Genomic DNA, 23,932 nt, shown 5'->3' on the forward strand with positions numbered 1-23,932 from the left:
AGTCTTGATACTTTACAAGTTCTAGGCCAGTCTTGGTACATCACAAGTTCTAGGCCAGTCTTGATACATTACAAGTTCTAGGCCAGTCTTGGTACATCACAAGTCCTAGCCCAGTCTTGATACATTACAAGTTCTAGGCCAGCCTTAATAAGTCACAAGTTCTAGGCCAGTGGAGGACTTGGGTCTCTTTGACCTGACTTGGATGACCAATGGCAGACACGCATACAGGTGTGATGGAGAGGCACAGCAGCAGTGTCTTTATTTCACACACCACAGATGAGGGGCTTCAGCTAGTCTCTGTGGGGGTCTCTGTGCGGGCGTGGTCTTGGCTACAGGCATCTGGAACAGAGCTGGCTGATACTTTCTGTGCACACTGTCAGGTCTGTACCCCCACGGAAAGAAAGCCTGACCATCCCCCTGAGCCATGGAAGGCTTTGCGACTCCCAGGTGTCTGAGGCACTGGGCTCAAGTCAACAATGCCCACCCTCAGGACTTGGTCAGCTTCTCCGTTTCTGCTTGTGGCCACAGAATTCAGGTTAAGACCAGAAGATCACTTCAAGTTTCAGGCTCACCTGAGCTACTGAGTGAGACACTGTCTCAAAATAATAATGATGATGGTGATGGTGATGATGATGATGGTGATGATGGTGATGGTGATGATGATGGTGATGGTGATGGTGATGGTGATGGTGGTGGTGGTGATGGTGATGGTGATGGTGATGGTGATGATGATGATGGGCTAGAGAGACGCTTAGCGGTTAAGAGTGAGCACTGGCTGCCCCTGCAGAAGACCTGGAATCTATGTGGTGGTTCACAGTCGTCTCTAACTCCAGTCCCAAAGGATCCGACACCCTCCTCTGGCCTCCACAACCCTCTATCCACACAGTACACTCACGTGCCTGCAGAGAAAATGCTCATACACATAAAATGAAAAATAAAATAAGTTAGTTCATCTTTAAAATAATAAAAATTTTAAATAAAAATTTAAAACGTTCAACAAGCCAGTTTACACACCCGTAATCTTTATGCATAGGAGTTCAAGCAGGATGATCAAGAATGGAAGGCTAGCCTCAGCTGCACAGCAAGTTTGTATCTAGCCTGGGTTGCTTAGTTGAGGGGGGAAGGAAGGGGACGACCTTTCCCTTCCTCCTCCCACAGGACATCGACTGCTCCAGAATATCAGTGAGGACGCTCCTTTGACTACCTACTCTTCAGTGTCATCCCGAGAGAGAACCGCGCAGGCACCGCCTGCCTTGAAGTGGCTTTGTTACGTTACTATGGATGCTCGGACCTGGTTAAACACAATGGATACACTGCTGGTACGTAAAACAGATGTGGACATTCTCACCGTCTAGTGTAGACACTGAATAAAGTCGGCATCTCAAAGGATTTGGAAGTGTTTTAGGGAAAAGGTCAAGCCTTATTCACGTTTTGAATTTCAAAGCCATGACTGTACCTAGGAGGACTTAAAATATAATTGTAAAGGAACTGTTGTTAACCTCAGAGACTATGGTGACCAGCGCGTGAACGGATAGTTTTAATCTCTACAGAGAATAGCAAACCTACGATGTCTGTTTCTAGGTATGCAGCAGATGCTCTTAGGGGACACCCTGCAGATGAATAGCATCTATCTCATCTCACCTAGGCACCTACTAGAAATTCAGACCTCTGGGGACCAGTAAAATGACTTAATGGGAAAGGATGCTTGCTGCTAAGCCTAAAGACCTGTGTTCAACCCCCTACCTACATGAGGAAGGAGAGAACCAATTCCCACAAGTTGCCCTTTGACTTTTATACATGTGCCCACACACATATGCATGAAAAAATAAGTAAATGTAAAAAAAAAAGTAACCCTCTAGACAAATACCATGATATGAGTGTGCACATGCACACCAACAATAAATAAATAAATAAATAAATAAATAAATAAATAAATAAATGTAGAAAGAAGTGCAAACTGACAGTATTGTGATGATAGGCCAGGCGTGGTGCCTCCCAGCACTTGGGAGGCAGAGGCAAGCAGATCTCCATGAGTTTGAGGCCAACCTACTCTATAGAGTGGGTTCTAGGACAGTCAGAGCTATGTAGAGAGACCTTGTCTCAAAAAAAAAAAAATCAAAGAACAAAACAATACAATTTTTAAAAAGAAACAACCAAACAACCCCTAGAGTTATGAAGAGGCAGGCTAGAGACCTGTATGTAGCAACTTTCCAGGTGAATCTAACAGTCACCAATGCCAGAGAACCAGCAGTGCAGAGAAATGCTCACTGGGGCTTGGGTTCCGTTTCTGGTTTAGCTCAACATTTCTCATCAACCACAGCTGAATTCCTAAATCCCTCAAAATTCATTCTCCACTGAGCACAACAAGGAGTTTGGATGAATGCCTAAGGGCCCCGCTGGTCTAAAGGTCTATGAAAGACCAGAGGCAGAATGAAAGTGACCAACTGGTCCCCTGAGTAAATTCCTTCATCTAACCCACACGTATTTACAAACCTAGCAGTGTTCTGTGCATGGGACCAATTCATAACAGAAAATTCCTTTTTAATTACAACAGCAATATTTCTTTTTTTTGTTTTTTCTTTTTGTTTTTTTCTCTTACTTATTTCTTTTTTTAACAACAATATTTACCTGCCCTTTGTCCACAAGATTCTTCTCCCCCATCTATTGAATTGGAAAACTGTGAGGCTGGTCACCTGCTCCTCCCAATTCCCCAGTGACTTTAGTTTTAAGCACCCTTGTGTTTGAGGCTTGGAGACTGAGGAGTCAGCAGACAAGTCTGTGATACTAAATGCGATTGCCTATAAAATCAGAATGTTTCTACCCCCGCTTTATGACTGCAGCAAAAAGTCGTTAGTTTTTCTTTCTGTTTGCTAGCTTTCTGTCTCTCGTTTACGTTATTAGCTTTTCTAGAAAAATCTAATTCCATCTAATCCGTCCCCCCGTGGATTGTTGTTTTAATCTGACTCCCTCCTTTATTGAACTCCCTGAACCATAGCACGGAAACTCGGGGAGCTGAGCGGGTTTGCTCCAAGAACATTCTAAAGGAGTGAGTTTAAATACCTAAGTTAAGAACTTTTAAGAAAGGATAAACAAAAAGTCACCACACTGGACTTTGATCTGACATTCACGTTTCACTGCTTTGCAAGGACAGGAGATGGCGCCACACGGCAGCGGAATGTCTGGGGTTTGGTAGGTTTTGGGCCAGGTGCAGGACGAGGAGCAAGAAGAGCCATAACGAAGCAAAAGAGTTTGAAAAGAAACTACTGGGAGGAGGTCTAACCACTCACCTTTTCTTTTTGTTTCCCTTTTCTTTCCCTTTGCACCTGCTCCAAAACAGCTAGAACGCAATGACTGAAGTGTTCACGGTATCCAAACAAAAAAAAATCAAATCCGAGGAGGGTAGTTCTCTCTCTTTCTCTCTTAGAAACCAATTTTGTTCATTTGGAGGGAATCGGAATTCCTAGAGAGGCTGCTTGCCCTGGAGCCTAAGTGTTGACTTGGAGCTAAGATTTTTTTTTTCTTTTTACAGGGTTTCTCTGTGTAGCCCTGGCTGTCCTGGAACTCACTCTGTAGACCAGGCTAGCCTCGAACTCTCGAACTCAGAAATCCGCCTGCCTCTGTCTCCCAAGTGCTGGGATTAAAGGCGTGCACCACCACCGCCCGGCCGCAATTTAGTTTTAATGATTTTATTTTCTGTGCATTGGTGATTTGCCTGCATGTATGTCTGTGTGAGAATATCCAGTCCCCTGGAACTGGAGTTACAGACAGTTGTGAGCTGCCATATGAGTGCTGGGAATTGAATCCATTGCTCTGAAAAAGCAGAGAGAGCTCTTAACCACGGAGCGATCTCTCCAGCACCAGGGCTAAGATTTCTTTGAAACAATATTCAATAGTGTAGGCAAAGTCTGCAAACCCTCAGCACCAACTGCTGTCCAGAGGAATCCCAAGTTTATTCGTAGAGAAGCCAGGAGGTGGCGCCAGGCAAGGCGCACTTCTTGGGAGGCTGAATGTCGGTCGCAGATGCTCCAGGGGGGCTCTGTCCTAACAGGGGTTATTCTGTCCAGACCTCCTCTTTCCTACCTTGTGAAATACTATTCATTCTCCTTTCACCCCGCCCCACCCCCTTTTAACTTCCCGGATTCCAAAGAAGTCTTAACTTGCATTTACATCTTTTATTCTTCCTAGATGGGATTGGATGAGGCTTTGGAAGAACTTTATGACGGAAACTTTTTTAGGGGATTAAGTATTCGCAAAGCGATAAAAACATGTATATATATATGTATGTATATATATGTATATATGTATATAAATCCTTTCTCTGAAGCTCAGTCATGGGACAGAAAAGCGCTGTGAGCTCCTGTCTCCGCAGGAGTGATGACCCAGCACATGCATTATTCTGTTCATTTGGCTTTTATCCCGTGCCCTTGTTTGGCTTCTGCTCTTTTGTTTTGGCTATTTATTGCTGTTTGTTAGGAGTAAGGAGAGCAGAAAGACCTCACAGAGGTGTATGCATTGCCTGGGCCAGTAAGTGAAGGTTATGGAAGAGAGATTTCACCATCTAGCTTGAAATGATCTGTGGTCTTCACACTCGCTAATGAGGGACTTAGGATGTACATTCCGATCGGGATTTCTAGTCCCGTGGGGGAGCGCACACCAGCTCGCATTCCTGAGACGCCACGCAGCCTCCATGCTCCACTAGCTAACTCAGCTCTACCACAGCAGGTTTCACTCGGTCCCACTGGACCTGCCTGGACCCTTTGTTGGGTGGGCGGGAAGCCCCTGGACCTCTCACCCACCTAGTCACATGGCCTTTCTATGGCCCCTCCCCTCTCTTTCTTTGGAGTCCGCCTTTTTCTCATGGTGACAGTAATTGTTTCTACAGTCACCCACCACTCCTCGGGCCCCGGCCTCTCTGCTAGAGGTCAGTGTCCTCTTCAGTGACAAAAGGCGCCCTAGATCTGGGCTCCCTGGGGAGGGAGGTGGCTGGGTCTGGAAGTTAGAATGCTGTCTCTCCCTGGTGCTGTGACAACCCCTCCCCCGCTGTGCACACAAATGGGCTTTATACGGCAAACAAAACCGCACCCCCACCCCAGGCTACACAGGCACGTGGACCTAAGCCTCACCAAGGGAAGGGGGTGGTGACAGGCGCCAAAGAAAGACAGCGCGGAAGACAAATATTCTCCTCGCCCCACTTCTTCCTCTCCACAGTCCAGATTTTAAACTTTGACTTTCCACTCCCCACCTGAGCCCTGAGCCCCCAACTTCTGTTCTCCTATCTCCCGAATCTGAATTCTTTCTGGTTCCAACCAGCTCAACTTCTCTTGGTTTCAGAAACAGGTTCCCCACCAGCTGTCCCACACCACCCAAGGGATGTGCTCCTCAGGCAGGAGAATGAGAACACGGTGTCCTGGGAGGGAGAGGTGCGAAACCCTCCTTCCCTGACCGAGAGTTCCAGGGGACACCCGTATGAGCGGCAGTGTAAATGGCAAAGGAAGAGCTCACTCCAGCTGGGCTCCTGAGCCAAGGCCAGGGCGCTGGGCTCTGCAGGGCCATCCTGCATGCCTAATCCGCTATTTAAGGAGCTGCTCGCCTGCAGCCCAGGCACCACCCCCTCCTCACGTACACCGGTTCCGAGCCACCTTAAAAGCGGGAGGCAACTGTGAAGTTGCTGGCCAGTAAGTGGTGAGGAGACTACAGAGGGGCATACAGAGAGGGCAGAGAGGAAGAAAGACAAAGTGAGAGAGAAAGAAATTTATCCTGGGATCCAGAAGTTCGTGTTAACCTGTGGACAATCAAATCCCTGGAAGTCTGCAAAGCCAAGAAGAAAAGAGATAGGACGCCAGAAACTCCTCTCTCCCTCTCCACCTCTCTCTTCTAGCCCCCAAATTCGTGGTCCCCTCTGCCCCATTGTGGGGATAATATGTTGTTCTTCGCTCTCCTGTTAAAGGTGACTTGGATCCTGGCTGCAGATGGGGGTAGGTACAACTGGGTCTGTGCTAATGTCCACCCGTAGCCATGTGTACTTAAGTGGGGGAGGAGAGGGTTCAGAAAGGGAAGCCTAGGGGCTGGGGAAAAGGCATGGGGTAGGAGAAAGAATTCTTTTCCTTTTCCTCTCTAGCCTAGCTATTACCGCTGTCTCTGCGGCAGGGAGAGCTAGCCAGAGTCCAGTGTGAATGCTCACAAGTGTGGGAATCTCGGCCAGCTACGGTTTTCCGAGCCACTCTTTCCCCACTGCCCTAGTCCCAGGCAGCCCTCCTGCCCTTCTTTGTTTACGCACTCTGCTGGTTAGGGAGAGCAGGGGTGGGAAGGGACACGTGCTACAGTACTGCCCAACTCAGACCCTGACTCCCAGCTGATCAAAGGATTACCTGCCAAGGTGCACGGGGCGGCTGGTCCATTTCCCTGAAAGTAACACAACTAAACATTTGCTCAGCTCTTCTCAGTGTACAAAGGACTTTCGAGAGTAGGAGAGGGGTAGGGAGACATTTGGGAAATCAAGCTAAGTTGTTCCTGGAGTCCAGGAACGCCTGAAGGAGTCCCACACCTTTTTCGTTGTTATTGTTCATTTTTATATACTTTTTTTTTTTTTTTGAGACAAGGTTACACCTGTCTCTGCATCACCATGCCTGATTTCTACACTCTGTTTTTGTGCTTCCCCGGCATTTCTGTATCCAGCACATAGTAGGTGAGGGATTAAAGTTTGTTGGAAGAATGTGGTGGGGGGAGGATTATCGAGAAAGGGAGCGGAAGATGGGACCAAGGGATCAAAGAGAGAGAGAGAGAGAGAAAGAGAGAGAGAGAGAGAGAGAGAGAAATATTTTCTGCGAAGAAACAATTTGGAAAGAGGAAAAAGAGGTATTAGAATTAACTCAGAACCATTCACAGGAAGGGCAGGGCACCCTCACAAAAGCTAGAGAACTCTAGTTGTTGGGGTATCCCACAGAGATAGTGAATGAATAGGTGGGTGGGCTATTTGCAGAGCTGCTTGAGCTGAGACATAGACCAGTGTGAGCAGTTAAAAGAATGATAGCAGATGGGCATTGGGTTACAGGATTGTAATCCCAGCTCTCAGGAGGCTGAGGCAGGATTGCCACAAGTTCGAGGTCAGCCTGAACCACACTGTGAATACTGGGCCAGTATGGATTACATAGCAAAATCATGTCTCAAACAAAATAAATAAAGGACTAATAAAGAGGAAAAGGATTTTCCCCCCAGTTTCTAGATTTAAATAGTACAAGCCAATCTACAAGAAGACTTCCTTTTCTCCTTGAAGCAGGTTGTCCATGGTGGGTGGGGGATGATCCACAGACCCCCAGAGTTTTGGCCAGAGACAGAACTGCATGAGATCCTGGCATGTGACCCGGCTGGCAGCTCTCCTCTCTACACACAATGCTTCACTTTCATCCTGTCCTTGCCAGCCTGGCAGCCTGTGCCCACCCACCACCCTCAACCTAGAACAGGCCCAGCCCCGACTCCTGCCTCTCCTGAGCCTGCAGGAGCAGAGGTTCATGATGGGAGCGACCACAGCTAGTCAGAGCAGAAAGGAAGAACTAAAACTCGCACTGAAGGTGCTGTGCCTTCATCCGTGCAGCAATGCAGCAAGGCAGAGGTCTCAGCCGGCCTGTCTCCAGCAGCAGTGCCGCACCCTGAACTTCCCCCTCGCCTTCTGTCCCATGCTTCCAAGCCCTCTGCCCACACCCTTGCTTTATCCCACCCCAACCTTCTAAGTGTTACACTGACCTGGCTCCAGATGGAAAAAAGTAAGGGTTGGGCCGCCTGCACATTTGGATCCAGGTTAATTTTAGTCTCTGGCTTTATCTCTTTTCTTTGCTCCTCCCTCTTTACTACCCAAGCACAGCCTGGCTAGTTATTTTAAATAGGACCCCCAACCTTTCCACAGAAGTATCCAGTTTCAGTACTTCACTTGGGAAGTGCTGGAGTGGAGGTGGGTAAGAGAGAGGAGAAAAGGAGGAGGTGCTGGCCAGAGGGAGAGCAGATGCCAGGACACTGCTCCAGGCTGCTCTGGCTACTGCCCAAATCACTCTCTTACAGGTCACCACTGGACATACGAAGGTGAGATCGGAACTCCAGATGGACTGGCACTCTTTTCACCCTGGGACCCCCTCACCTGGCATGAAGACTTGTCCTGGGGGAGAGGAAGGGCTTTTCCTGAGACACACACACACACACACACACACACTGGCCTTTACACAAGTGGCTGCTAGACCCTGCTGTAATCATTAAATCCCATGTCTCCTGATTCAGCAAAAAAAAACCAATGTGTCCTGGGTAAATCCGTGTGGAAATGAAGAAAACTGGGCGGGGAGAAGCACAAGGGCTAGCTCAGCTGCCACTCTGCTGGCTCCCTTTCTCCTAAATAGTCCTCCCCAAACCTGTCTCTGGAACTGGACAGAGCCTGAGGTCAGAAGAAGGCTGGCAGGATCCTGTGACTCTAGGGACAGTGGAACTCAATCCTGCTGAACTTCTGATTAATGACCTGTCTGGAGTCCAGGCAAGGTCCAGTGTGAGAGGAAAAAGTGAACGACAGAAAGGATAGCTGAACCCCAAGACTACTTGATAGGGTATCCCAAAGATATTCCACCTGTCTAGGGCTGTTTGTCCTCTCTGATTCTACTTCTGCAAGAATTCAGGCTTTCTGTCTGTCTCCTCTTCCCCTCATTCAGCTTCATTATTCTGAAACTACAGGTGAGTAAAAGCCGCCACTCTCCCACTTTAGAGTAGCTGGACAATCACCCCTGCTTCTGGGGAGATGAGGGGTGCTGCAGCCTAGAGTGCAGGGGGGACTTCCACCTCGCCCAGCCCTACCTAACTGCGTGGTGAGAAGTGGATTTCTACTTCCACCTATAACATGGAATGGGGGCTACTAAAGGGTGCCTGGGGCTGTAGGGCTGGACAAATGGTAACTTACCCCTCCACCAGGCCCACACGGTCAGGACCATTGGCCAACCTCTTACCCTGAGTGTGGAGGCAATGCCCAGTCCCCCATCGATATCCAGACAGACAGTGTGATATTTGACCCCGATCTGCCTGCTGTACAGCCCCATGGATATGATCATCTTGGTACTGAGCCTTTGGATCTACACAATAATGGCCATACAGGTAAAAGACCCAGTTTCTTTTCTTTTCTTTCTTTCTTTCTTTCTTTCTTTCTTTCTTTCTTTCTTTCTTTCTTTTTTTTTTTTTTTTTTTTTGGTTTTTCAAGACAGGGTTTCTCTGTGTAGTCCTGGCTGTCCTGGAACTCACTCTGTAGACCAGGGTGGCCTCGAACTCAGAAATCCGCCTGCTTCTGCCTCCGAACTGCTGGGATTAAAGGCGTGCGCCACACCGCCCGGCCTCAGACCCAGTTTCAAATAACTGCAGGCTCCAGTTTAGACCTTTAAGAGCCAAGAGAAGCTGAGTGGCAGTGGTACATACCTTAGTCCCAGCACTTGGGAGGCAGAAGCAGGCAGATATCTGAGTTCAAGGCCAACCTGATCTACAGAGTGAGTTCCAGGAAAGCCAAGGATACAAAGAAAAACCCTATCTTGAAAAACACAAAAACAAACAAATAAAAAGCCAGAGGAAACAGTTCTAACTTATAAAATGTCAGAACTATCCATTAATGAATCCGGACGTTAGGATGAGGTTCAGAGCTGGGCCATGGTGGCACACTCAAAATCCCAGCACTTGGGAGGCAGAGGCAGGCTGATCTCTTGAGTTTGAGGCCAGCCTGGTCTACAGAGTGAGTTCCAGGACAGCCAGGGCTACAGCCTGTGAACAGAGGAACCCTGTCTCAAAAAACAACAAAACAATGAGGTTCAGGCTCCTGCAGCTAAGGTGGGATTGGATGTGTATAATCAGGTTCGGTGTGCAAGCAGTGTCCTAGCACGGACTTAATTTTAGCAGCAGGGAGGTTTCTTGCTAGAGAGGAGTCAGGCAATTCTGGGCGGAAGAAGGAAGAGGAGAACCAAGTGTCCCAAGTGGTGGCAAGCTGGGGTGGAAACTGCCCACATTCCTCTGCCGATCCTAGCCTGCTCTTTTCTCACAGTGCAGCTCTCCCTGCCCCCAAGCCTGCACCTCAGTGGGCTGCCGCGGAAATACACAGCAGCCCAGCTCCACTTGCACTGGGGCCAGAAAGGATCCCTAGAAGGCTCAGAGCACCAGATCAACAGTGAAGCCACCGTTGCAGAGGTACCCGGGAGCTTGGACTAGGACACACATGATGCATGGTTCGGTCCAGTGGAGCTCAGAGAAAGGGTGGATCTGGACCCTTGAAAAATCTTATTGAAGAGATAAGACAAAGCTTTGGGGGCACAATCTTTGATTGGGCAACTGAGGAGGGGGGAGGGAACTAAATCAAAGCCTTAGAGGGAATGAAGAAACATTTAGGTAACCCTCTGTCTTCCTCCAGCTCCACGTGGTCCATTACGACTCAGAGTCCTACGGCAGCTTGAGTGAGGCTGCTCAGAAGCCTGAGGGCCTGGCTGTCCTAGGCATCCTAATTGAGGTCAGTAACCCCTAGCTCCTCTCAGGTCTCTCTCTAACCCTTTACTTATACCCTTAGGCCTCTCTAAAGTTTACCCGGAGCACTTAACTCCAAACACATGCGTCTATGGCACTTTCTCTTTACAGGTGGGTGAGACTGAGAATCCAGCTTATGATCACATTCTGAGTCATCTGCATGAAATAAGACACAAAGGTGAACCCTAAAAACCTACAGTAAGAATTCAACTGCAGGGAAACTTTCAAGACCTGGCCTGCGAGGCTTGGGAGGGGCGCGGTAAGCAGTGGATTCTGCTTAGAGGAACCCTGTCCAGGAAGACTGACCCTTGCTCTGCCCTCCCCAGATCAGAAGACCTCTGTGCCTCCCTTCAGTGTGAGGGAGCTGTTCCCCCAGCAGCTGGAGCAATTCTTCCGATACAATGGCTCGCTCACAACTCCTCCCTGCTACGAGAGTGTAGTCTGGACAGTCTTCAACAGAAGGGCCCAGATTTCAATGGGACAGGTGAGTACTGGAGAGGTGAATACACCTTTAACCTCAGACCCTTGCCAATGCCCTAGGGTGATTTCTCCACTTCTGCTCCCCAGTTAGCGACGCTCCAGGGGACACTGTTCTCTACAGAAGAGGACTCATCTGAGCCCCTTGTACAGAACTACAGAGTCCCCCAGCCTCTCAACCAGAGGACCATCTTTGCTTCTTTCATCCAAGGTGACTTGCAGGGCTCAGAAGAGATGGGAAACTGGGGGGGGGGGGGGGGGCTCAAAGGCATGAAATAGTGAGTCCCTGGGAAGGAAAGGCTGAGGGGGAAGGGTTCCCACTACATCCCTGGACCAGGAGTCACCCCCAACAAAGGATGCTCAGGTCAGTTTTCAGGTGTGGAAGCAGAGCTCCCAAACGGGAGAATGTTCTGAAACTCCTCTAATCCAAGTTTTCTTCCTCTGCAGTGGGACCACTGTATACCACAGGTAAGATGGTCCTATGTGGCCAGATGAGGTAGACCCCCAGCAAAGATGGAAAGCCTCAGAACCTGTTAGACTGAGCAGACATCCTTGTCTTCCCCCAGGAGAGATGTTGGGTCTAGGTGTGGGAATCTTGGCTGGATGTCTCTGCCTTCTGCTGGCTATTTATTTCATCGCTCGAAAAATTAGGTGAGATCCTACTTTCTATTCCTGCGATATTTTGATATTTATTTTCTACTAAAATGCATTGTCAGAGGTTCGGTGGTAGTGGCACACACTTTTAATCCCAGCACTCACCAGCGAATCTCTGAGTTCAAGGCCAGACTGGTCTATAGAGTGAGTTCCAGGGCAGCCAGGGTACACCGAGAAGGCATCTCAAAAAAAAAAAAAAAAAAAAAAGCATTCTCAGCCAGGCATGGTAGTACATAACTTTAATCCCAATGCTTGGGAGCTGGAAGCAGGATGATCTCTGTGTGTTCAAGGCCAGCCTGGTCTACATAGTGAGATAACCCAGTAACCCCACCCCACTCCCCAACAAAATTCTCTGGGGCTGTAGCTCAGTTGGCGGAGTACTTGCCAGGCATGCCTAAAGCCCTGGGTCGGATCTTTAGCACCACATCAAATCTGGCATGCTGGCACATACTTGTTATCCCAATACTCAGGAGGCGGGGAAAGAGAAAGCCTAAGGTCGTGATTATACACTTTAAAGAAAAAGTATGTCCTATTCTACTTCTACTCTCACCTAGGACACTAGTCACTCCCATGAACCATTGCCCCCTTCCCAGGAAGAAGAGGCTCGGAAACAGGAAAAGTGTGGTTTTCACCTCTGCTCGGGCTACCACAGAAGCATGAACTGTCAAGACGCTGTGGCTGCCTTCCTCTCATACTGTCAGGGAGCCTTAGAGGATACAGGCAGACACATGTCCTTCTAGATACCACCTCTCTGTGCACATGTACCGGAGGAGCAAGGACCCCAGCTCTTCTTCAAGGAAGGGCTGAGCCTTTGGCCCTGCAAAGCTGTAGATCTGGAGATACTGTTTTAATGTCTAGTTATGAAGAGGCCGAGGATAAGCTCTGCCGTCACCGTCATGCCCCCTCCCCCAGGTACACATAGTTTTCTCCTCTAGGAAAAAAGGGCTGCTGCTGGGATTTTAATTATTTTTTGCTCAATATATGTTTGGAAATTAAAAGTTTTTGACCTTAATTCTGGACTGTCTTTTGTGGCTTTCAACAGTGGGAGAATACCTCTGTCCTTTTGAGTGTCAGAGACAGACATACAGAAAGAGAAAACGAGGGGGGGTTGGAGGGTATCCTGTTCCTGGACATGGAGATCTACTTCTGGGAAGTTAACTCAACTTCCACAAGTCACACCACCGACCGATGCACCTTTCATAACACTCGGGTGTTGGGCTAGGAAGGGTGGACCCGAACTAGAAATCTCAATCCATTATCCCCTCTGAAAGCCAAGTTCCCCCACAATTATAAAGTCCTTTTTATTAGTCAAAATCACAATCACCTTGATTAAAAGGATGGAATATCCCACCCTCAGCAGAAAAACAATACAGTGATAGAAAACCTCCCCAGCCCTCCCACACCCCAATTAAAAACTAGAAAAGATGTCTGCCCCCTTGGCCTGCGATTCCATGGCAGTCTGACTCCTCCAGGGCACTGCCATGGATTGGACAAACCCTCACAGCACCCTCCACTTCGCCTTGGGGAAAGGAGGGGTGCTGATGGTCATGGGCATTAAAACACGAGTTCCAGTGGTACCAGTTCCCAAGCATGCACTTCCTTCCTTTTCCCCAGGGCCTGGGACCAGAGGGAAAACAGGACAGAAATGAGCCACGATCAGCAGATTCAGGAGCAAACACAGCCTACAGAGGTCAAGGAGGCTCCCAGCACACCTCCTCCTCTCCCCACTTAAAAAAAAGGCATTTTGGGGGTCTTTATCATACCAAAAAATGGTTCCTTTCAGACCTGAGAAAAAGATCAAGATGTCCAGTCTGGGCAGGAGATACTGAACTCATCTACCCTTGAGCCTCCAGTAACTTCATCTCCAGGGCCATGGCTAAACTAGGTCCCTTTTCTTGACAACCTGCACTGTCCAGAACTGGAGATGGAGAAATACAGGACGAGGAGATCGGGAGGGCACTCCAGGCCCAGGGGTCCCCCCCATGTTCCCTCAGTCCTCGGGTGGGATGCGCAGGGCAGAGTACACCATCACCCGACTGTCCTCCTGCCGGCGGCCTGCAGAGGGGAAGCGGGGTGAGTCATGGGCAGGGTGAGGGCGGAGCACTGACACATGGGGAGACCTGGACAACAAGGGGGTCCCCAGGTGGTGGGGAGAGATGCAGGTTCAAACCCACTAGTCCCTGACGGGCTGCACCCAGGCTGCTCCTGAGAAAGCTTAGAGACTACAGGTCACAAATGGACAATGCCAAACCCGGAAGGAAGCGGGACACATCGGCGAGGAGACGGAGGATGAGGGCAATGGACCCGGGCTGGGGCTGGGTTCAGTCATGGGCAGTGGACAGGCAGATGGGATCTGTCGGGCGATCAGTCCAGGTAGTCAGTCCTTACAAGAAAGGCTGCGCTGGATACTTCGGAGGGAGCCTCCGGCTGTGACGAACGCCCAGAGCCCCATGGAAACGGTGACTGCATAGATGGGCAACAGGCTGGCCTCATACCAGGGGTTCAGGAATGTCTGAGAATGAGGACAGAAAAGACGTTAGATTCTCCCCGCACCTAATTGCACCACTGACTTTGGGCCTTTGACTCAACTTCCCCCAGACATCCTATTCAGACTCCTCCTTTTCTCTTCAAAGCACCAGCGTCTCAGAGCTAAGGCAGCTTTTGACTTCAGAGTCCCTCAAGGTCCCAGCTCTTCCTACTGCCCTCAGGCCTCTTGTGATAACTGACTACATGATTCAAATCTACCCCAGAGCAGGTGACCTAACTGAAGCTGCGGTGGCAGAGCTCAGGAAACGACCTTTCTGCCTCCACCCAAGGTAAGCTCAGACTACTTACTCCGCAGAACACACACCCAGCCCACTCACCATTCATCAAGAGCTTTCTCCCCATCTCAGGCCCGTCTCCAACTCACCAGTCCTGATGTCAGAAGGTGACTCCCAACTACCAGGCCCAAAGCCCAGTACCGGCTCCTCTCGCAGGCGTCAAAGAACACGACTCCCCAAAAGGTATGGAGCAGGATAATGGCTGCTGTCAGAAAGGCTGCAGGGAGGGAGACGGGGTGGAGGTACTGATTGTCTCCCAGCCTCCTGACACGCTGAGCCAGAGGAGTCTCCCAGGGAAGGTCAGTAAGTCAGATGGGGCCAGGGAAGGAGAGGGCATGAAGACAAGGTTGGAAGTGAGTCCTACCTGAAGTCAGGAAGTAATAGGGTGAGTCTCCATGGATCCCAACCACACCTGGCCCAAGTGCATCAGCCAAAATATTGATAACAGAGAAGACACCACTGATGATACCGAAGGACAGACCAGAAACTGGGGGGAGGGAGGGTCTCATCAACGACCAAGACCACTGCAGCCTCATTACCAGTACCTACTCCCCATGCCTAGGAAAAATTCTACCATACCTACTCTCCCTCCAGACCGCCTCTCCTTGGAAGTCAAGTATGAAGAAAAACACTTAGCACATGTGGATGTTTAGATTACCCAGAAAGGGAGGAGGGAGTGTCCAACTCCCTCCTCTGACCCCTCTCCCTTGGCTCACCATAGGCCATCTGTCGGATGGAGATGGGTGATCTTCCGTCCTCACTCAGTGATGCTAAGCCCTCATCTGCCTTTCTGGGAAATAAAAGGAAGGGCAGGGATGTTCCTTTCCGTTTAATACCTTCCCTCTAAAGCCCCTTACTCCAACCACCATCCAAGGGCTGGCCCACTTCCCACAACGCACACCACTGTCCCCTCTCCCTTCCAGATCACCCCTTGTCCTTACTTAAGGAGCTTGTAGTAGGCAAAACGGAACACTTCCTGTAGAAGGACAGAGATAGCAGCACCAAAAATCAGGAGGCCATACTGGAGCCGTGCATCTGATCGGTCTGTCACATGGACCAAGATGAACCAGACCACAGAGGCCAAGAGCAGGGAGACCAGCCAGAAAAAGGCTCTGAGAAAACACAATGGCAATGAGAGAGGCAAAGATAGGAGCAACTGGAAAAATCAGGGAGGGAGCCAGCCAAGGATGGAATGTATGAAAAGTGGAAGTTAGACTTCCGGATGGTAAGGGAAACAGGGACCAGACAGGATAAGTGTCTCTACCAACAGACTCATCTGTAGGAATCTGAAAGCAGCAGAAGGGGTAGAAATCTGGTTAGAGTCTTCAGTGAGATGAGAGTCAAAGTGTGTGGGCATGAACGGTGGGACAAAGTATCCATTCCAGGATCCTTGGCTGGCCGAGGTCAGCACAGCCCCCTCATTAATCTTGGCCTTGGGCCTTCTCTGACGTTGCCCGGAGGACTACAGGAAGAATCTGTGAAATCCCTGGAAGGCGGAAGCCGATTGCGGGAAATTCTAGATCACGATTTGACCCGGTCCAACCTTTTCCGACTTCTGTCCCCCAACTCAGGCTCCCAAGCCTGCTCCAGTGCCTCCGGCCCTTTCTGCACCTTTTTCTCTGTTCGGCCCCTTCTCCACCACTCGACACTCACCCTGCCACCAGAATGATAACCCGAAGCGGGTCTCCAGCTACAGTGATCAGGAAAAGGGCGAAGGCAGGGCCGAACGCGACGAAGGTGCATCCGAAAAACACAGCAGCCCCCATGACTGGGCAGCTGGGGGAGGGGGGGAACCACGGCCAAGGGAGGCGAATGGGAGCAGCGCACCGAGGGGGAGTCCGCGTGGGGCGGCGACGCAACCCCAGGAGGGGCGCGGTGCAATGTCACCCCCGGACCCCGGGGAAGGGGAAGGGGGAGTGCCGAAATCCCGGACGAAGGTCCGCCCGACCTCGTCTACGGAAGCCGAAGAGGGAACAACACCCGGTCGCTGCCCCATGGCCACCTCCCATCTAATCCCCACCCCCGGAAGGCCAATGAATACTTGGTGGGGCGGAACTGCAGAGGCGGGGCCGTGGCAGCATGGCCTTCTGGGAGTTGTAGTTTGTCATCCTTGGCGCCCTCCATTTGGTGCTGGGAGTGGCTTCAGAAGAGTAGGCTGGGGGACTGGGCCCAATCAGAACAAGGATTCCTGGGTTCGCTTGCGCCTTAGCCACGGTTTCCTTTCTTCATTCGGTAGAGAAGGGAGATAATCACCCTACCTATTACTAGAGGAGTTTTGTCAGAGAAAGATCCTGTTTGAATCTAGAGACAAATAAAAAAGAGCGCAGGATAGGGGTTGTGGGAAGATAGGGACGGACATTGTTCTTAACTTGAATTAGAGGAAATGACCTAGAGAAGCACCCTGAGGGATCAGGGATCAAAGTTAGGCTTAAAAGTTGGAACTCTTTGGACAGCCTGGTATAAGAATCATGTCTCAAATGAAGCCTCCACTTGTATCCTGTAGTGACAGAATGACAGAAGCAAGAGGAGCCGGGAGAGAAATACTAGGAAAATATTTAGAAGGAATCCTGGAGTCACAAAGCGATTAGAGCAATGGGACTGAGGGGAAATGACACCCGCCCCCGCCTCCGCCCCACGCCGAACTGCTTGGTTCCTTTGATGTCATACTTCCTTTATTTATAGTCTGGAAAATAAACTTAAGTGGTGTCTTTTCCTCAGGCTGGGGAGAGGGATTTGATATTAGCACGAATCATCCTTTGTATGAGGACAAGTTGGTCCTTAGGAGGCTGCCTAACAAAGGAATCCTATGATGGGATCCGATCATTTTGATCATATTTGAGAAAATGGTTTTTGAGGGTATACACAAAGCAATAACGAACTACAGAAGAGATTTAAAAGATTACCAGGCTTCCTGGAAGTGATTTATGATGTAATACTTGTGTGCCACTCCTGTGGAAGTCTTACACTTTTTTTCCCCAGAAAAGTCTGGGGGTGGGGGGGATGGAGAAAAAGGTTTTTGCAAAAAGTCACTAGGCACATCGTTTCCCAAGGTTGAGAGGATGGGAGCATCTTGGCCAGCGTTCAAGATTCCATGCGTGTCCTGCTTCTAAGTTCAACAGGCTGAGTCTGGGGAAATATGGATAAGACCACTCTTCTCTGTGAGCTGTTAACAGCTGTAGGGAGCAGTCTGTAAACCTATCCTGTGCATGATGAGTCCACAGACACTTGCACAGTGTTCAAGGTCTCATTTTAGATGCTCAGCAAGTATTTACTAAGTATGTGGAGCTTGTGGGGCTTTTCTTTTAATAGTTATCTTTATGTGTGTGGGAGGGGTTGTGTCATGTATATCTGTGCAACATGTATGTGCTAGGTGCTCTTAGAGGCCAGATGAGCACATGAGACCCCTCAAAACTAGGGTTAGAGATGATTATGATCCACTGGTACAAGGAATCAAACCTAGGTCCACTGGAAGAGTAGCAGTGCTCTTAACCACCAAGCCATCTGTCCAGGCCCTGGTTTTGGGATTTTGAGACAAGGTTTCTCTGTGTAGCTCTGGCTATCCTAGAACTCACTTTGTAGTCCAGGTTGGTCTTGAACTCAGAGATCCACCTGCCTCTGCTTCCTGAGTGCTGGAATTAAAGGCCTGCACCACCAATGATTGGTTGGCATATGTTGGGAGGGGGAGTTGTTTAAAGATACTTAATTTTCTCCTTGTATTTGCTTTACAAAGTTGAAAGTTCACAACTTTATGCCAAAATATATGGAGGATAGTCATTTATTTAGTAGTCATATGTCATTTGACTTCTTCTAACCTATATTTTTGTTGTTGTTTGGTGTGTGTGTGTGTGTATGTGTGTGTGTGTGGTTTGTTGGCCTGTTTGCTTTTAAGATTTTGGAGACGGGGTCTCTCTATGTAGCCCTGGCTGACCTGGCACTCACTATGTAGATAGAGCAGGCTAGCCTTAAACTCATAGAGATCCTCGTGCTTCTGCTTCCCAAATGCAGGGAATGAAGGGCCAAGACACCACACCTGGAAGAGTTTTGTGTTTCAGTCATCATGTCTGTCAGTCTCCTAACAGACGAAACCTAGCTCATTATGCCCAATAAATATGTTCTTGCTTTTGAGCTGAACTGAATGAAGACAGGAAATACAGAAGCAGACAGAATTTTAAGGAACTGTGTCTGAAAGTGGGAAACAGGCATAGCATCCAACAAAGGAAAAAGAGTCTCTGCTTCCTCTTCCATCCTGTGTCCAAGAAGTTGTGGGGAAAAGGCGAGGTCAACACAAACTATAGAAAAAAAATAACTGGCCTTGGCTGTTGTATGCTAGAGACTGCAGTAAAGCAACTGCCAACTCGACTTCTCCACTGTTTGGTTATGGCTCTATTAAGAGAGAGAGAACAGGCTGGGCAGTGGTGGCGCACGCCTTTAGTCGCAGCACTTGGGAGGCAGAGGCAGGCGGATTTCTGAGTTCGAGGCCAGCCTGGTCTACAGAGTGAGTTCCAGGACAGCCAGGGCTACACAGAGAAACCCTGTCTAGAAAAACCAAAAAACAAAAAGAGAGAGAGAGAGAGAGAGAGAGAGAGAGAGAGAGAGAGAGAGAGAACAGCCAGAGGCATCTGGAAGAGTTCAAAGCAGAGAGAAAAAGTAGACTGAGCATAGCCAGCGTACTGGACATGGCCAGGGCTACCTGTGAGAGAGGGGAGAAGAGCAGGGGCTGGGGAAGAGAAGGAGCACAGAGAGAAGAGAAGCAGCCGAGAACAGTGAGCACAGCTGTTATAGGAGGGACGCACAGCTGTGTGGGGGGGGGTGCGGGGGGAGCTGGACGAGGAGTTCTGGATAGATGGAGTTCTGGATAGATGAGCCGCCTTTTGAAGGGTTTGAACTGGAGTTTCCTTTGGACCTGAGAGTAGTGAGATTTTCTTTTTTCTGTGTAGACCTGACTGTCCTGGAACTCATTCTGTAGACCAGGCTGGCCTCCAACTCACATGCCTCTGCCTTCTGAGAGTGTTGAGATTTTTATCAGCAGCAATGCAGAATGAAATTTGGGAGTCAAACAATGGTTCATAAACATTGCTCTCATCCTCCAGACAAGATAGTCAGAGAAAAGGCACTATTTATTTACAGTCTAAAAAAAAGTCCTCACCCTTCCTCTCATCATTCCCACAGTGATAAACAGGATCATGTTCCCTCGAAGTAAAGAGCAATCCTGCATGGCAATGGTAACTTAAGGCCTGCAAGAGGGAAGGTGAACTTTTGGGAGAATTGAGCTGGAGGAAGCATAGGAGGGGAGAGGGTGAGCTCTGGTCCCAGCAGTGGGAGTCCTGAGTGAACCTAACCCAGGACTAGGAGCGCTCCAGGAATAACAAGTTAGCATCCATGAAGGGGGGTGCCTCTCAGTCCAGCAGCTATGTTAAGATCTACTGAGTGAGTAGGCGGAGAATTCTGTCCCCTGGGAGAAGAATCACTCCAGTGCCCTCCCAGCTTTGCAGCAGCAGGGGGAGGCGGGGTAAGTGTGGTGGGAAATAGAGCAATTTCCTCTCTTTACTTTCACAGTGATAGTGCAAAATCCAGAATGGATGTCCTCTTTGTAGCTCTCCTTGTTGCACCACTTATCCTGGGTAAGTCTCCTTCTGACCCTGGGCTTTTGTACCAGGTCTTTTGCTATAAATGAGATGAGAGGAAAGATACAAAGAGAGGGACATCGGGCATTTCAGCAGGGAGCGGTACTGCTTTTCTCAGCTGTTGGAGTCCAGGGTTGGGGGCAGAGCAGGGATCTGGAAGGTGGAGCCAGGAAACCAAAGGCAAAGCAAAGTGAAGTCTTGTCAAAGAAGAGACGGCTGGTGGAGGATGGAGCCCTAAGGGAGTTCCTTCAGCAAGACTGAACTCGGATTTCTGTTCCTGTCACTACAAAACTAAGCAGAAGAGTGAGGAGCAGCGAAGGGAAGAAGTAGGCACTTGGAAGTCAAGGGAGTGAGACTAGTGAGTGAAGCCAGAGGAGCTCCTTCCCACAAAGTACAAGAAAACAAACCAACCTTCTATTAGCAAAGACAAAGGTGTGAGAGCCAAGCTAGATGGCACATGCCCAGCTCTTGGGACATAGAAGGGAAAGGGTCAAAAATTCAAGGTCATCCTTGACTATGTAGTGAGTTCCTGACTAGCCCTTGATAAATAATACACCCTCAGCTGGGTGGTGGTGCACGCCTTTAGTCTCAGCACTCTGGAGGCAGAGGCAGGCAGAGCTTTGAGTTTGGGGCCATTCTAGTCTACAAAGCAAGTTCCAGGACAGCCAGGGCTACACAGAGAAACCCTGCCTCAAAAGTAAATAAATAAATAAATAACAAATAAATACCCCTTATACCAAAAAACAAAGCGAAGCTTTGTGGTGGCTTACTCCGTTAACCCCTGCACTCCTGAGGCAGAGACAGAAAGGTCTCTGCGAGTTTTAGGCTGGCTTGATTTACGTCATGTCTTCTAGGTTGGTTAGGGATGCATAGCAAACAACGTCTTTTTAAAAAAGCAAACAAACAAAAAAACACCCCATAAGTATAGGTTGGCTTAGGACAGTAGAAAACTGGCTGCCTTCAGGGACAGGGTCCCAAGAGTAGCTTGGCTCCTTCCCCTCTTTGTTCTCTAGTCTGCCAGGTGTGTCACTGTTTCCCTTTCCTTTAAATCCTGTGTCCTTAGTTTGGGCTTGGAGGGATATGTTTAGCAGAAGGCCTAGAATTCTAGAATCAGTAGTCAAAGCCACACAGTGTTAGTTTTGGAAGGGAAGGGAAGCTATGATGGGTCATTTGGTCCAGCTGACTTATTTTTAAGGAAGGTGATATGGGGCCAGCTGTGGTGCTGCATGCCTTTAATCCAAGCATTTGGCAGGCAGAGGCAGAAGCAAACAGATATCTATGAGTTGGAGGCCAACCTGATCTACACAGAGAGTTTCAGGACTGCCAGGGCTAAATAGAGAGGCCCTGTCTCAAAGTGGGGAGGGTTGGGGCTTGGAGGGGTACATGAAGTGGACGTTTGAAAAATTCTTAGCAATGGAGCTGGAAATAAACCCAAATCTGTAACATTGTTAAGTCTTTGGTGAGAAAAATTTGGGACCATATGGAATCTATATGACTTTTAAAAATTTTTTGTCTCTGTCTTCCGCTTTTAAAGGCTTTATGTATATCTTGCTTGGGGCTTAGAGGATGTGAAGGAATCTGTTTTCTGTCCTGGGAGTTCTGCACTGAAGGTTGAGTACTGGCCTCACTGCAGCTAGGAGCCAGGAGACTTGGCCAAGTTAGACATACAGAGGCAGGGAGACCTCGGAGAGGAAGCAGAGAGAAGGACGCTGGGAGATCTGGGATCAACACCATGTGTGCTGTTGCTAAGGAGCTCCAGATGCTTCTGACTTAACTCTTGGCCCTTGCAGGACAGGAATACGAGGATGAAGAACAGCTGGAAGAGGGTGATTACTATCAAGTGGCATATTATTATTATACAATAACCCCTAATTATGGTACGTATGTGAAAGGCTCTCACTCTTAGTGGGATAGAAAGATCTGGGGGCTACTTAGTTCAAGATTGTCCTTCATTTTGCAAAAGAACAAGAGGCCCAGTCAAAATTTTGGCTTTAACAAAACTTTCAAGACTCTTGGCATTATTTCTTAGACTCATGATTTAAAAAAAAGTAAGAATTTTATGTGTATGAATATTTTGCCTGCATGTATGTGTGTGCACCACATGTATACCTAGTGCCTACACAGGTCAAAAGAGGGCATTGGATCCCCAGAACTGGAGCTGCAGATAGTTGTGAGCTAACAGGTGGGTCTGAGAACTGAGCCCAAGGCCTCTGAAAAGCAGCCAGTGCTTCTAACCCCTGAGCTACTCACGTCTCCAGCCCCTTAAACTCATCATATTTTTATGTTTTGGAAAATTGTTGGGACAATTTGAAAATTTTCCAATCTGTAAATTATTGTATATATTAGATTGACAATATAAATTCATACATACTCACAGTTAAAAAAGATTTCATTTTCAGTATTATCTCAAGTTATGAGTATGTGGTGAGGTATATACTTGTAAATGAAGGTGCTTTGGAGACGCAGTGGAGCTGGAGTTGTGAGGGGCTGAGAGCAGCTCGGTGTGGATTCTGGAAACTAAACTGTGGTCCTCTGAAAGAGCAATTCATGTTTGTAACTGCCCAGCCATCTCTCTGGCTCGAATCACAAACATTTTAACACTAGAGCTAACTATAAGTAGGTTGTACCAACACTTTTTACAATGTAGGTTAGGTGAAGCATCCTGAGCGTGAAGTTTCTTCTCCTTTCATTTGTTTTTCTCTTTTCTCTTCTCCAGATGACTTTAGTGTAAACTTCACAGTTGATTACTCCGCATTTGAGTCGGAGGATAGGTTGGTGAGTGACTTCTCTATCTGAGAGGGCCAGGACAAATAACACTAAAACAGAAACAGGGAAGTGCTAAAAAGTGAGGCTGGCTGTGGTAGTCCAGTACTATAATCCCAGTACTTGGGAAGCAGAGGCAGGAGGATTGCCATGGGGAGGGAGGAGAGGGAGAGGGAGAGGGAGAGGGAGAGGGAGAGGGAGAGGGAGAGGGAGAGGGAGAGGGAGAGGGAGAGAGAGAGAGAGAGAGAGAGAGAGAGGACAACCTGATAGAAACTAGGATGTGGGTCCCAAATAGACCTTTAACTATAGCTGGGAGAAGGAAGCCAGAACCTAGTAGGATTACTAATACACGGAGGAAGGGCAGTCAAGGGACTTCATGAATGGAATCCATACATACTCAAACCATGCTAGTACCAGTCCCAGACAATCCCTGAGCTTCAGTTTTGGTCCTGTGGGGCTGGGGGGGTTTGATTAGGAGGCTTGCTCATAGAAAAAGATGAAAAACTCTAACTAGACCATCTGTGGAGGTATTGGACAGAAGAAATGATAACTGTTTCCCAATCCTACTGAGGGCAGAACAGGTTGAATAAGGAGGTAACGACAACAGAAGCAGTAGAGACCACCGCTTCCTCATACAGTCTTCATACAGAACCTGTGGACCATCAGAATCCTGTAACCACGAAACCAGTGACCACAGAACCAGTGAGTCAAATGGGGATGGAGGAGGAGGGAGATATGGCATTTCTTACCCAGACAGATCCCAGGGCTAGTGACCTGCAGTAACAGAGGGCAGGTTTTGCAGGAGGGAAGAACTGTATCATTAATATTGCCATGTAGGTATTCTAGTTTGGTTTTATTTTGCTTTAATAAAACATTGACAAAACCAACTTGGGGAGGAAAGGGTTTATTTCATCTTACCTGGTCACACTTCATCCTTGGGAGAAGTCAGGGCAGGAGCTTGAGTCAGGAGCTGAAGCTTGGGAGGACACTGCTTACTGGCTTAGACATAGACCGCTTACTGGCTTGCTCCCATGGCTTGCTCCGCTTGCTTTTTTTTTTTTTTTTTTTTTT

General features: G+C 48.6%; 3 protein-coding genes and 1 long non-coding RNA gene across 5 annotated transcripts in view; 2 read left to right on the plus strand and 2 right to left on the minus strand.

The window, feature by feature from the left end:
* Positions 1–231: 231 nt before the first annotated feature.
* LOC114640669 lies at positions 232–7,952 on the minus strand. Its single transcript, XR_003714185.1, has 2 exons — positions 7,741–7,952; positions 232–899 (listed from the first exon to the last, which is right to left on the minus strand). It is a non-coding gene; the product is annotated as an uncharacterized LOC114640669 (long non-coding RNA).
* On the plus strand, positions 5,546–12,664 carry Ca14 (carbonic anhydrase 14). The gene is made up of 11 exons (XM_028789649.1): positions 5,546–5,975; positions 8,053–8,073; positions 8,941–9,120; positions 10,049–10,191; positions 10,412–10,507; positions 10,633–10,699; positions 10,848–11,005; positions 11,089–11,209; positions 11,446–11,466; positions 11,565–11,649; positions 12,246–12,664. Exons 1-11 carry the CDS (start codon positions 5,921–5,923, stop codon positions 12,310–12,312), a joined length of 1,014 nt encoding a protein of 337 aa, XP_028645482.1. The 5' UTR covers positions 5,546–5,920; the 3' UTR covers positions 12,313–12,664.
* Aph1a (aph-1 homolog A, gamma-secretase subunit) lies at positions 11,877–16,488 on the minus strand. Its single transcript, XM_028789651.1, has 7 exons — positions 16,128–16,488; positions 15,416–15,586; positions 15,191–15,264; positions 14,839–14,961; positions 14,564–14,691; positions 14,041–14,164; positions 11,877–13,707 (listed from the first exon to the last, which is right to left on the minus strand). The coding sequence occupies exons 1-7, from the start codon at positions 16,238–16,240 to the stop codon at positions 13,643–13,645; spliced, it is 798 nt and encodes a 265-aa protein (XP_028645484.1). The 5' UTR covers positions 16,241–16,488; the 3' UTR covers positions 11,877–13,642.
* A 3,543-nt stretch (positions 16,489–20,031) lies between these two features.
* CUNH1orf54 (chromosome unknown C1orf54 homolog) overlaps positions 20,032–23,932 on the plus strand; it is a 7,671-nt gene continuing 3,770 nt past the window's right edge. For both annotated transcript variants that reach the window (XM_028789780.1, XM_028789781.1), the window contains exons 1-4: positions 20,032–20,095; positions 21,889–21,975; positions 22,815–22,873; positions 23,438–23,563. In XM_028789780.1, coding sequence (XP_028645613.1) covers positions 20,050–20,095; positions 21,889–21,975; positions 22,815–22,873; positions 23,438–23,563 — 318 coding nt within the window. In that variant the 5' untranslated portion in view covers positions 20,032–20,049. The remainder of the gene's footprint in view (positions 20,096–21,888; positions 21,976–22,814; positions 22,874–23,437; positions 23,564–23,932) is intronic.

Source organism: Grammomys surdaster, unplaced genomic scaffold, assembly GCF_004785775.1.
Source record: "Grammomys surdaster isolate TR1022 unplaced genomic scaffold, NIH_TR_1.0 125849, whole genome shotgun sequence".
Lineage (NCBI taxonomy): Eukaryota > Metazoa > Chordata > Mammalia > Rodentia > Muridae > Grammomys > Grammomys surdaster.